This window comes from Vulpes lagopus, chromosome 8 (genome assembly GCF_018345385.1).
Source record: "Vulpes lagopus strain Blue_001 chromosome 8, ASM1834538v1, whole genome shotgun sequence".
Lineage (NCBI taxonomy): Eukaryota > Metazoa > Chordata > Mammalia > Carnivora > Canidae > Vulpes > Vulpes lagopus.
Genome location: NC_054831.1, coordinates 120413973 through 120428130, shown reverse-complemented (window position 1 = coordinate 120428130; position 14158 = coordinate 120413973). Strand labels below are relative to the sequence as shown.

At 50.2% G+C, this 14158-nt stretch overlaps 1 protein-coding gene across 1 annotated transcript in view; it reads left to right on the top strand.

Moving 5' to 3' along the window:
- PTPRU (protein tyrosine phosphatase receptor type U) overlaps nt 1–14158 on the top strand; it is a 78360-nt gene that overhangs the window by 28255 nt on the left and 35947 nt on the right. The window contains exons 8-14 of the mRNA XM_041767011.1: nt 2656–2964; nt 7010–7119; nt 7436–7637; nt 8000–8102; nt 10361–10634; nt 11299–11335; nt 12106–12244. Coding sequence (XP_041622945.1) covers nt 2656–2964; nt 7010–7119; nt 7436–7637; nt 8000–8102; nt 10361–10634; nt 11299–11335; nt 12106–12244 — 1174 coding nt within the window. The remainder of the gene's footprint in view (nt 1–2655; nt 2965–7009; nt 7120–7435; nt 7638–7999; nt 8103–10360; nt 10635–11298; nt 11336–12105; nt 12245–14158) is intronic.

Sequence of the window (14158 nt, the reverse complement as noted above, 5' to 3'; positions counted from 1 at the left end):
TCCCTTTTGGATAGGACATTTACTGTCCTGTTTGTCATAGTCCCAGCCCAGCCTGTGTCACCAGTTTACATGCAACTTTTCATGCCGTTCTCTAAATGCTATGCAAGATGACAAAAGAAGTGCACGTTGGCCAAACCTGCAGGGATGAAAAGGGCTCGTGTCCCTTGGGGCGGGGATGCGAGCAGTGCTGCAGGGAACAAATAAAGCAATGGCACTTGGCTCCCTAGACACCCTGGGGCAGCCAGGATCAGAGCCTGGATGTCAGGGAATAAAGCAATGATCTCTGAACAAGGTGGCAGAGTGAGGTGCACACAAAATCTCCTTCCACTTCAAACACCTAAGAACGTGGGTTAAGACAAAATCACAAAGAAAAACACGGGGAAAAACTCTATGGGCTAGGGGTGGGAGAGGAAACATGGTGAGTGGGCTTGCAACCAGCAGCCCTCGGGATTGCAGTGAGCAGTGGGACTGGACCTTAGTGTTCTTGTCGGGTAGGAATTGGGTCTGCCTCACTTGTGGGGAGAAGGGAGCCAGACTCTGCAAGAAGTCAAGTGGTGGGCCCTGTTCCTAGCAGGTGCTGAAATATCTCTTTGGTGCCTGATAGGTATCTGGGGGCTGACACTTGCCCATAGCTTGGGGAAGAAAGCAAAGCTCTGGTGGAAACAGAACTTCGTGTTGTGCTGTACTTGGGCTGGCATCGAAAGCTGTGTTGCTCATATACTCCCGAGTCCAGAGCAGTCTGGGCCCGTGTTTCCCTTTGTGTCTCCTTTGTAAAGAGCATCATGAGCAAATGAATCATGTAAAAATGATAAGAAGGTCATACTTAACCATCTTGAGAGGCCAAACAGCAGTTCTTTCTCATCTGTTCTCTAAAGCGTGTCGTGAGAGACTCTAACTGAGGACGCTTCGCAGGTGCTCGTGGAACTTCAGGGTAATGAAACTGCATCTCATGGAGTTAGGGTGCAAGAAAGAGAAGATTGTCAGTAATTTTGGCTTCTTCAATCATTTCCTAGATGAGGAAATTGAGGCCCAGAGATTTAAGATCACGCAGCTGGTCAGTGCAGGTGTAGGACTAGTGCTGAGCATCTGGGCTCCATCCTGCCTCTGCTTCAGAAGCCTTGGGTTCTCTCTTTTTATAAGTGACTTTGCAGATTCATCAGGAGGCTGTAGAGCCCAGTCATGTGCTCCTCCCTCATGTTGGGGGAGCTATCCTTCCTGAAGCATTGGTGTCATTTTTTTTTTTTTTTTGGACAGTGACTTCCTCACAGGGAGGCAGGTAGTGGTGGTTAAGAGCATGGATTTTGGAGGCAACCTGTCCAAGTTTGTATCCCAGCTTCTCTACTTGACTATCTGTGTGACTGACTATGGGCAAGTTACTTAATCTCTCTGTGTCTCCATTTCTACATCTATATGGCATGGACACCTGGGTGGCTCAGTGGTTGAGTGTCTGCCTTTGGCTCAGAGCATGATCCTGGAGTCCCGGGATCAAGTCCCACATCAGGCTTCCTGCATGGAGCCTGCTTCTCCCACTGCCTACGTCTCTCCCTCTCTTTCTCTGTGTCTCTCATGAATAAATAAATAAAATCTTAAAAAAAAAAAGACAGGGCTAATCATGGCACCTATATACTGGCTTACGGAGTGGATTCAATGGATAAAGCATTTTAAAGCCTCTAGAACAATGCCTGACACATACAAAGCCCCCAGTACATGTTAACTGCCATTATTATTGTTATTATTTTAAAGGTTTATGTATTTATTTGAGAGAGAGGGAGGGAATGTGTGCAGTGGGGGAGGGGCAGAGGGAGAGAGAATCTCAAACAGATTCCTCCCTGAGAATGGAGCTAGACTTGGGGCTCCGTCTCATGACCCTGGGATCACAACCTGAGCTGAAATCAAGAGTCAGACCCTTAACTGACTGTACTACCCAGGTCCCTCCTGTCATTATTATCATCACCCTTCTATAACAGATTTTATTTCCCTTTTTGCTTGGGCAGCCAGGCAACAGACTGCCCAATCTGAACCTTATCTTTAGACCTGCATGGGACCTAATGGCACACATTTCTGTTCCTTATTGTTCTCTGGCATTATTTAATTACTTGGCTGTCATTTCACCCATCATCTTGATTTCTCTGTGTTATTATTGTATGGTATATATTATTATAAGCTGTTTTAGAACAAGTTTGGAATTAATAAATTAAGAAAAATACAGCATTTGGTCATTTCAGACTGTCCTGATGACCTCCAGGATGATCTTGAAATAGGCAGTGAATTGTGTTATTAAAAAAAATTGTAGCTAGCATTTTTGAGTGCTAGCCATTGTCAAACATGCTTTGCACACATTACCTTTAACTTCACAACCATCATACGAGGTAGTGCATATTATCCCATTTTGTGGGTGGGGAAACTAAGGCTGGAGAGGCAAAGGTACTCAGCCAGTGGTTGCCAGTGGCAAGTGGCAGAGCTGGAATTCAGGTGTAGCCCCGCCTGACTCCAGCACATACTTCTACTCCCTGCACAACATTCTAGGTGGTCTCTTTAACTCTTGAGGACAAAGGATGGATGATTTCAGCAGCTGACTAATATTTTTTTCTCCCTTCCCACTTCTTCTCTTCCTATTTCCTCTACCTTCTTCTCTCTGCTTCCTGGGTTCCCCAGAACCCATGAGGGCCCCCAAAGGCCTGGCTTTCGCTGAGATCCAGGCCCGCCAGCTGACTCTTCAGTGGGAGCCTCTGGGCTACAACGTGACACGTTGCCACACATATGCGGTGTCCCTGTGCTATCATTATACACTGGGCAGCAGCCACAACCAGACCATCCGGGAATGTGTGAAGATGGAGCAGGGAGTCAGCCGCTACACCATCAAGAACCTTCTGCCCTACCGGAATGTTCACGTGCGGCTCATCCTCACTAACCCTGAAGGGCGCAAGGAGGGCAAGGAGGTCACTTTCCAAACAGACGAAGATGGTAAGAGTCCTAGCCCTGGTTCCTGGCATATTCAGTGCCTCCCACAAACACCCTGAAGTATGAAAATTTTTTAAAAATAATTATTTATTTATTTTTTGAGAGAGAGTGGTGGGGAGAGAGAGAGAGAGAGAGAGAGCGCGCACGTGGCGAGCAAGCATGGGGTGGGGGAGGGGCAGATGGAGAGGCAGAGAGGAAATCTCAAGCCAACTTTCCACTCAGAGTGCAAGCCAGGACTTGATCTCACAACCCCAAGATCACCACCTGAGCTAAAATCAAGAGTTTGATGCCCAACCGACTGAGCCACCCAGGTGTCCCGAGGCTAAAATTTGTATAGGAAGTTTTTTCGCTTACGATTAAAACAACTATAACAACAAAGTAATGATGGCTAGTATTTTTTTTTTAAGATTTTATTTATTTATTCATGAGAGACACACAGAAAGAGAGGCCGGAACATAGACAGAGGGAGAAGCAGGCTCTCCTGCTCCCAAGGAGCCCGATGTGGGACTCAATCCCAGATCCTAGGATCACGCCCTGAGCCAGAGACAGATGCTCAACCTCTGAGCCACTCAGGTGTGCCTGATGGGTATATTCTCAGGAAGACTTTGGGTTAGATTGGTATATTTTTTCCTTATATGTTTGAAAGAATTCAGCAATGAAGGCATTTGGGCCTGTATTTTTCTTTGTGGCAATGTTTTTTAGCCACAGTTTTACTTTCTAAAATAGATATCAGAATATTAAGATTTTCTACTCTAGTATCTATTTGGTATACTGGGCTTTAAGGAATCACTTAAATTGTCATATTTCTTGACATAAAGTTGGTTATAATATCTGATTATATTTATTTAATTTCTGTAGGATCAGTAGTGTGTGTCCCCTTTTTCTTTCCTGATTTTGATGATCTGTGTCTTCTCATTGTTTTCTTGCTAGGGGTGTATACATTTTTAATCTTCCCAAAGAGCCAACTTTTGGCTTAGTTGATTTACTTAATTGTATATTCATTTTCTATTCTGTATTTCCTTTTTTATACTTTCTTTAGATTTGACCAGCTGTTCTTTTAGCTTTATGAGATGAAAGCTTATGAGATCATTTATTTTGAGACTTTCTTCATTTGTTATATATACATTCAAAGCTATAAATTTCCCCCAAAGCCCTGCTGTAGCTGCATGCCATGGGTTTTCATATGTTCTGCCTCTGTTATTATTCAGTTCAAAATATTTTCTAATTTCTGTTGTGATTTCTTCTTTGACTCAAGAGTTAGAATTACATTGCCTGATTTTTAAGACTTCCATAATTATCTGTTTGTGATTGATTTCCAGCTTAATTCTTCTGTGGTCAGAGTACATACTCTAATTTTGGTCTTTTGAAATTTGATCCTTGTTTTACGGCCTAGCACATGGTTAAATTTTGGTAAATATTCCATGTGTATCTGAAAAAAATGTGTGTTCTGTCATTGTCAGGTGCAGTGCTCTATTTAAGCACTTATTACATGTTAAGCACTATTGTGAATGCTTTTTATATAGTATTAATGCGTGTAATCCCCATGACAACCCTAGATGGTAGGCGACTGTTTACTATTGCCATTTTAGGTGAGGTCACATAGCTAGGAGATAGGTAGCAGAACTGGATTTCAGACCTGGCTGTCTGCTTCAGAGTTTTCATTCTTAACAGGAGTGCTATAATGCCAACACAGATCCAAAGCCTTCCCCCACATTCCTGCAAACCTGCAGGTACCCGAAACTCCTTGGTTGGTTATTTTTCTTGACTCCCTACGTGTGGTGTTTTCTGTTCTGCATAGCAGTGGCCCAGACAGAAAATTCAGCTCCTTCCTTGATTTCCACAAAGCACCGCCCCACCCCCCCTCCATTTACCCTGAAACATTGCAAATGCAGAGAAGACAAAACTTAACTTTTTTCTTTCTACTTACGCTCATTGGTTTGGGCCATATAAATTAGCCTGAGAAAAGACATTAACAAGAGAAAAACAGATAGGAATTTATTACCATGTGCATCACACACACACACTTGGGAGTACTTATTGATGAGTACCTCAAAGGAGTGGCTAGAGCTTGGGCTTATGTAGTGTTTTAATGAATTTGTTGAGAAACAACATGATGGGAAAAGGACTTTGAGATTCTAGGTAATGTGAAGGCAAATATATGGGAAAACCATTGGTAGGTAAGGGCTAGTTCGGAAAGTTTATGTAGATTCTTCTGGGCTGCTTAGGGTCTAGAGTTGTCTCAGTGTTTCTCTCCTTCCTGGTAGCGAGGGGAAGGTGGCACTTTTACAAATTTATATCCTGCTTTTTGGCAAATGGGTAGGGCAGAGAACTTTTCTTGTATCTGCTTCTTTTTGATTTAGCTCAAAATAATCCTTATGCCAAAGTGGTATATTTTGAGGTGGCCTGTTTTACTACCCTTCACAATGAGCCTCGAGTTCAACATCAGACCCCTCCATTGTTAAAATCTGTTGACCTCTGTCTGTCCTTCCCCCTGCCTACCAGATATGTTGTGGCTGCTTTACCCTGCTCTTACCAGGCAGGCCTCACTTGAGCTGCATGGCCTTTTTTCTCTGTCCCTCCCTCCCTCCCTCTAATAACTGCTTATTACTTAATATTTGTTACTTTCCATTGAAGTATTAGTATAATACTTCTAAGAAGTGTACTTACCTCAAGTGGGCAGCTCAGTGAATTCTCACAGACTGGACCCACCAGAATAACCCACACACAGATCACAAAATCACATTCACAGCTCCCCAGAAGCCCCTTGTACGTACCTTCCCACTCACAACCTCCCAATGGTAACCATTATCCCAGCCTGTAATGCAGTAGATTAATTTTTGCTTGGTTTTGAACCTTATAGCAATGGAGTGAGTCATACAATGTGTATTCTTTTTCTGACTGTTTCTCTTTCCCTTGACTGTGCTTGAGAGAGCCACCCATGTTGTGTAGACAGCTTAGGGAATTCATTCTTATTGCTGAATAATCCATTATATGAATATACCGCATTTATTGACCCTATTTTAAATTGTGCTATAAAGAAAAATCTGCTGCTTCCCCTTTGTAGATTCTTTTTTTTGGCAGGCGGGTTGTGCAGATACACACATTGCTGATTGGTTAATGCTCAGGAGTGGAACGGCTAGGTTATAGGATGTGTAGGTATATCCAGATAGTTTTCCTCAAGTGCTCATGCCAGTTTGCATGCTCCGTTGCAGTGTGTGAAAATTGCAGTTGCTCTGAATCCTCACCAACACTTGGAATTGTCTTTTTCATTTTATCAATTTGGTGGTTGGATAGTAGAGTTGCCTTGTTAGCTGTTCATTTTAACCCAGAGCACATTAGCTGCGATGATGGTTACCTTGGGTTCCGCTTTCTGCTACCTTAGGAATTCGGCTTCCCCCCCAGTAGTTGATCAGGGCATTTCCCCAAAGACCATTCTCTTCCCAGAAGAAATTCTTGTGACTGCTCTTAAGATGGTACATTAGAACAAAACCAAACAAAACCAGAAACCTGAAAGCGTTTGTGCTAAAATGTTAATGGTGTCTCCGGGTGATGGAGTTGTAGATGCCATTAATTTTCTTTATGCTCATTTTGATTTTCTACATTGAACATAGTTTTTGTGTAATCAGAAGTTTTTAGACAAGAAAACCTTTCCTACCCATAATCCCACCACTCTAATGCAATTGTTTCCATTTCCCTGGCAGAGGTCTGTATTTTCTGAAATCCACTCAACTGGAACAAAATAGGAACATTCAGACGTTCTCTGCTGAATGCAACCTGCACAGTAATGAAAATGCCATCTACCCCTTTTGAGTTCCTAGGAATAGGTGGAATCAAATGAAGTTCCGGTTATTTACCTTGGGGCTTTATGTACATCACATCATTTGATTCTGGTGAGGGAGGGCTTGTTTTCATCTCCATGTCCCAGAAGAAGAAGAAACTGAGGCTCAGAGAGGGTGAGTAGTCAGTCCAAGCAAAGGCTGGAATCTGAATTCAGGCGTCTGGCTGCAAAGCTTGCTCTCCACTGCCCTGTGTCACCTTCCCCTCATAGTGCCTGGCGGGATTGCAGCGGAGTCCTTGACCTTTACGCCACTGGAGGACATGATCTTCCTCAAATGGGAGGAGCCCCAGGAACCCAATGGCCTCATCACTCAGTATGAGGTGAGTTTGGACCTCATTACAGTGGGGAACCCTGGTGGAAGGTGGGCACACAGCTTGGAGAAGAGGTGCATGGGGAGGGACAGTAGTGATCATGGAGGTTCTGTCTACTGGTCAGGGGTCTGTGCCTTGTGGGTTATGGGAACAGAGGCCCTGAAAGAAGAGAGGTGAAGATGCCCAGAGGTCTGGAGTAATGGACATCCATGGTCCCACTGACCCTCTCCCTGGCTAACCTGAACTATGATGGGTGGGAGGCTATGGGGCCAGTGATGACCTTCCCTACTCCTGTGCCCACCTGCCTGTCCGTCCTGCCCCCCAGATCAGCTACCAGAGCATCGAGTCATCAGACCCTGCAGTGAACGTGCCCGGCCCACGACGTACTATCTCCAAGCTCCGAAATGAGACCTACCATGTCTTCTCCAATCTACACCCAGGCACCACCTACCTGTTCTCAGTGCGTGCCCGCACAGGCAAAGGCTTTGGCCAGGCGGCCCTCACCGAGATTACCACCAACATCTCAGGTGAGCCCACCTGGCCTTGGCCTGATCCCTATAGAGGTGGCCCAGAATCCCAGGGTTCTGTGGGCTGAGGGGGCATGGCAGGGGGAGGGGGTGTCCTGGGGGTGTTTATAGAGGGTCCCCCCACTGAGATGAATGTACCATTTAGGGATTAAGTTCAGGGGTCAGGGAGGACTGAGTCAGAGGGGCCAGGAGACGGCAGAAGCTGAGGACTGAGTTCAGGGGTTGGAGGTCAGGGAAGCTCAGGTCAGAGGAAACAAAGCTAAAGTGGAAGAGATCTGAGCGCAGGAGTCAAGGAGACTAGAGGCCTGACCTTCCTGGGCTAGTGGTCAGGCTTCATGCTGACATCTTGTCCCCTTCCCCAGCCCCCAGCTTTGATTATGCTGACATGCCGTCACCTCTGGGCGAGTCTGAGAATACCATCACCGTTCTGCTGAGGCCGGCACAGGGCCGTGGCGCGCCCATCAGGTGGGAAAGCCTCGATGGAGGGATGGGAGGTCAGGGCCATAGGGAAGAAGCCCTACCTAGGCCAGCTCAGCCTCATCCTGCCTCAGTTTCTCACTCAGGGCTCAGAGTGTCCAGGGGAGGACACTCTTTTCCCAGAAGGTCCTGCCCAGGGAGACACAGCCTCTAGAAGGCTGGGGCAGCCAGCCAAGTGGGGCCATCTCTCTGGAGTGGCCAAGAGCCTGGCTTCTCCACTTTCTTCTCCCCAGAGAAAATTGGGGCTGCCTCTGCTGGAGACAAGATTGCGCATATGCATGTGTGTGTGTGTGTGTGTGTGTGCACATGTGTGATAAAGACATGTACCCATATATGTGCCATGTGTGAGCGTGTGTAGGTGAAAGAACGTGAGGGTGTTTGTGGGATGTGTATACATGCCTCTGGCAGCCAGACAGTGTTTGCAACTTTACCTGCACGAGTCAGTTTATCCTCATGGCAGCCTATGGAGGGGACACTGTTTCCCTGATTTTATACATGAGGAAACAGGCTCAGAGGCCTTAAGTACTTTGCCCCTAAGGTCACACAGCTGGAAGGTGAGAGAGTTGGGGTTTGGAACCCAGGTCTGTCTACACAGCCTATACCTTTTCTTGAAACTACAGAGCCTTCCTGCTCTTCTGGCCTCTGCTCCTCCCACAGAGATGTGTGCACTGGAAGGGGGTGACGGCCTGTATTTGGGTGTGGGAAGATCCTGCTGAGCCTCCAAGAAGATAGTGGGTTGCCCATGTGCTCTTGATACCTTGTCTCGTCCTCACTCCCATTCTGTATTTGCTACTGCAAAGCCTGTCCTGGGTTGCTTCCCAGACTCTTAGGGGAGACCTAGGACAAAGTCAGGGTGTTTGAGGGTACTTTGTATTTCTAGAAGCCTCAGGGACATTGTGCAGCTGAGTCTGGGAGCTGGGAAGCCCAGCTTCTCCTTTCCTGATCCTCTTGAGAGATCCTGTGAGCAGGCCCATTTAGTGTCCCTCAGGGATGATGGTGACAGGGTGGGGGTTGTGGGGGAACATGGTGGGGGGGGTGGCATAGTAGCTGTGTGACCTTGGGCATGTCCCTTTACCTCTCTGAGCCTCCCTTGTCTGTATAATGACAACCATCTGAGTCAAGATGCTTTGTTTTGTGTTGATTATTATCACCTCCTGGTGGGATGGGGGGCCAGGGGAGGCCTGACCTGGGCCTGGGAGGCTGAGAGGGGCCCAGGCTGGCCTTTGCAGTATGCTAGGGACAAGGGAAGAAGCCATGTGGCCCAAATCCTAGGGCACTGGGGTGATTCCCCTATAGCTTCGAAGCTCAAAAGAAGCAGCTGGAGAGCCAGGAAAAGGCATTTCTTCTTCCCAGAGTGCAGCTGTCAGTAGGGGTGTCACACACCGAGACGTGACCGAGGCTGTGACTAGAAATATTTAAATTTGTCAGCACTCACTTATTTACTCTCGGCTTTGTTCCACAGAGGATTTGGAGGAGCTCACAGCAAAAGGCCATTCAGTAAACTGAGAAAAATAAATAGAAACAAACACCCAAGTCGGGACCCAGAGACACACATCAGAGGGGAAGCAGACTAAGGAACACAAGTCAGCTGTCAGGACCCGCAGAGGACAGGCTGGGAGTTTCAGACTCAATGCTGCCTCCAGGTTGGGAGCATCCTTGAATGCAGGATGCAGGATTCCTGTGGCCTTGTGTTTTTGCTCGGTGACTGTCTCCGCTCACTGGAGGTCGGTTCCAGGAGCCCAGATCCCCAAGTGCCTGCCTAGCATCGGCCCAGAGTCTGAGCTTGGGCACTTTCTGAATGAATGAATGAACCTCTGGTGTCTTACTCTCATGCCTGGAGGCCCAAAGGAAGCCTTGGGTAACCAGGGCATAGCCCGAGGCTTGGGGGCCCCAGGTCCCATGGCAGGCCCCGGAGAGTCAGGGTGGGGCTCCTAGGCTTGGTGCCATTGAGCAGGGCCCGAGTTCTTTCCGCCCGAGGCACAGTCATAACAGCTGACAGGCACTGGCTGCTTGTGAAACTTGCCCCCTTCCTTACGTTTAGCTCATGGAATAGTCCTGTGATCACGCTCACTTTACAGAGGAGGAAACTGAGCCCCAGGGAGGTTAAGAGAGTTGCCCAGTGAGTAAGAGGCAGAGCCAGGATTAGTTCCAGGCTGGGCCTGACCCCAGAGCCCATGCCCTTGGTTGCCAGATGGCTCTCCCTGTCCCCTGGCCCCGGGATCACTGCTCTGTCCCTGCTTGTCCAGTGTGTACCAGGTGATTGTGGAGGAGGAGCGCCAGCGGAGGCTGCGTCGGGAGCCAGGCAGCCAGGACTGCTTCCCAGTACCCTTGACCTTTGACGCTGCGCTGGCCCGAGGCCTGGTGCACTACTTCGGGGCGGAGCTGGCGGCCAGCAGTCTGCCAGAAGCCATGCCCTTCACGGTGGGTGACAACCAGACCTATCGAGGCTTCTGGAACCCACCGCTTGAGCCCAGGAAGGCCTACCTCATCTACTTCCAGGCAACAAGCCACCTGAAAGGGGTGAGGGACTGGCGGGGTTGTGATGGGGGCAGACTGGGGACACCTTGGAGCCATCTGAGCAGCCCCCTAGGAGGTCAGAGAACCTCTCCCCAGCCCCGCCTCCTCTCCAGAACCTCCACTCTCCTCCCCTGAGCCTCCTGACCTCAGGCTCCTTCTCTTAGAGCTATCCCCTTCCTGAGCCTTTCCGCCTAGACTCTCATATGTCGATGCCCCCAGTCTGTCCCTGCACCCCCCCTCCGCCGCCCCCGCCAGGCCCTAGTCTCTATCTCAGGCTCCTCTCTCCTCCAGGGTCCATCTCCCCAATCTGCTTTCCCCCGACCTTGAGGCCCACCACTCACCTCGTCTGGGAAGCCCTGCTCTCCTCTCGGCTCTTCCTTCCAGGGCTTTCCTCCCGAGGTGCCCCTCTTAACCAGCCTCTTGGCCACCCCCTTCCCATGCTGTTTCTTCCCCTGCTCCCCCTCCCCGAACACATTATTGCCCTCTTTTCAGGGCCCTCCCCTCCTCTCTGGGTCCCCCTCAGGCCTTCCTGTCAGGAGGGGGATCTTTAGTTACTATGAGCCCCGGACAAGTCCCAACCAGGCCCAAAGCAAGCTGCCAAAGGCTCCCCCTGGGGAGGGTTAGGTTGGGCCTTTGGCACTGCTGAGACCCCCATCTTTGCCTCCAGGAGACTCGGCTGAATTGCATCCGCATCGCCAGGAAAGGTGAGCCCCCTGGGTTCCTTCCTGGCCTTCAGCAGTGGGTTTCTCCCCTCTGGGCTCCTGGGAGGTGGGCCCTGAGCACCCAGAGCTGTGGGAACAGAGGAGGGTGGTCTGGCAGACGTGGGTCAGGAAGCATTTCCCTTCCTGGTCCCCACTGGCCCCACCTGAAGGGCTCCTTCTCCCAGACTGGGCAGTAGGCTAACTCCCTCTCCTCTGTCATGGTCACAGAGGTGGCTTTGCGGGGGCCTGGGGCAGCCTTGTGGAGGCGGAGCCATTCTGGTTGGCCCATGGTGATGGCACTGGTTCCTGTGTATGTGCCCCTTCTATTGTGGTGGGCGAGAGGTGGATCCTATAGTGCAGACAGGGAATATGGTAGGTTCCCCATTCTGAGGTGTCCTAAACAGGCCCTGGGTACCTAACTCTCTTTCCCCACTTGCTTCTCAGGAGTGCGGGATGCTGAGTCTAAAGGCCCCAGGCAGCCTCCATCCCCTCTCCACGGAAGGATGGGAGGATTTGAGAAAGAGAGGAGAGGGTCCTGATGGGGGTGCAGATGTTATAAGGGGGTACAGACATTGTAAGGATGGTGAGCTGTTGTACAGATGTTATAAGGGGGTACAGACGTTGTAAGGATGCCTGAACGGCTGCTTGTGAGCTGAGGGCAGGGGGCAGTCGTCTGCTCACGTGTGTTTATTCTTTGGGGCTCAGACCCCCAGGCAGGGGGTAGGTGGTCCCTATCTCCCCTCTGACCCATGTTCCCTTTTATTCCCCCTCAGCTGCCTGTAAGGAAAGCAAGCGACCCCTGGAGGTGTCCCAGAGATCGGAGGAGATGGGGCTCATCCTGGGCATCTGTGCGGGGGGACTTGCTGTCCTCATCCTTCTCCTGGGGGCCATCATTATCATCATCCGTAAGGGGTGAGTGAGGCCGGTGCCATGGCTCACCCCCGGCTCCCTCAGAAGCCTGGTGGGCAGAGAGGAGCAGTGGCTGGGGCCTGGGAGGGCAGCTGCCTGGTGAGTGTGGAGGGCTGCCAGCCTGGGCGTCAGGCCTGAGGACGGGCCTGAGCCAGGCAACGGGAAGCCAGAGCCGCTGTGAATGAAGCAGCCCTGGAACGGCTTGGCTGGAGCCCAGGTCTGGCTGGTGCCGGGTGCCACTGTCCAGGGAAGGGTGCTCAGTGCCTGCTGCCAAGGAGCTGTGCTGGAAGTGGCCACTGCCCTCCTGCGCCTGCTGGGCGGTTCCAGAGGGGAGGGTGTGGAGGTAACCTGACTTGAATCTGCAGCCTTCTGCAGACCTTCTGCCAACTTGTCTGCCCTGGCCATGGGGTTGTGGTGTTGATCCTGAGCAGCAGGGGTGGTACTCACTCCCCTTCAAAGCAAGGACCTTGAGCCGCGGTTCTTCCTGGCTCATCTTGTCCTAGACCTGATACTGTTGACCCTTGTGGCGTCCTCCTGGCCCCATGACTCAGAGGAGACCTCGCTCCTGCCCTCTCCTCCCCTAGGCACCCGAGGTCTGGTGCATTTTGGAGGGATGCCTTTCCTAGGGTGTTTTGCTGTGGGCAGTAGTGAGTCCCAGCACCTCTTAGAATCCAGAACTTAGAATTTCAGAGTTTCAGAAATCCAGAATTTGGGATTCTAAGAATCTCAGAATTTAGAACTGTTAGGGCTCAGAGCCCGGAAGTGAGAACTGCCTAGGAAGTTCAAAAGCATCTAATCTAGTGGTTTTCAAATCTTAAAGCAACAGAACTTGTTTTCAAAACAGCACCTAAACCTCCCCTGGGAGGCCCAGTACACGGAGCAGATGAAGGCTGGGCCTGTGGTTGGAGCAGGGGTGGAGGCTTCTGAGACCTCTCTGGTTCCCCTCCTCTCCTCCCCTTCATTCCCTATCATGCAGCCCCAGGACACTGTGGTCCAAGCACCTTAATGGAAGGATGGAGATATGGAGCCCCAAGGGGACATAGACTTGTCCAAGGTCACTCAGGGGACCCTCTACCCACCTGGGCTCTGCACTGCTGCTTCTGGGCTGGTGCTGGATCTCAGGGTTGCCAGGAACAGATAAGTAGGATCAAGGGGGATGGGGGAGAGCTGATGAGGGCTTCCTTTCCTGAGGCCAGGCACTGGCAGAGAGAGACCCTCCCAGAGAGTCTGGTGATGGGTGTGCCAGTCAGGTGGCATTGGCCTGTCCAGGGCATTGAGCTGATTTTTCCCTTCCCTAGCCCCTACACGGCTTCCAGAGATAAAAAAATTTACTATCTAATGAGTATTACTATGTACCAAGGGCTTTACACACACCGTCCACTAGAGCATTAGTTACTGAGCACCTACTCTGTGCCAGGCACTGTTCTGGCACGCGGACTACATCAGAGAACATTTCCTTCTTGAATACTGACCCATGAAGCAGGTCTGAGACCCTTCTCACAGATGAGGAAACTGTAATTGAACGACTTGACCGTGTCACTCGGGTAAGTGACAGGGCCTGGTTTGAACCCAGTCCTGACTCCAAAACCCGTGCTCCTGAGGGCCCGGGATGTGAAGGGCCTCACCATGGCTGGCGCACAGTAGGTGCCCAGAATTGGCAAGTTCCTGTCTTCCTCCCCTGCGGGAGACCTGGAATTTAGCTCTGGGGGTGGGATGGGGTGGGGTGGGGAGTGGGGCAGATGGTCAGGGCTGTAGGGGAGTCGTCAGATTTTGGGGGGTTGCAGGTAGTATTTGAGGCCCTAGAAATCTATCCTTCAAGGAGAGAGGATTGGCTGAGTGGAGAATGTCACCCACTCAGCAGAGAACATTGCGCCCAGGAGAGGATGAGTCAGAGATGCTGCTGGATGGAGCCTCACT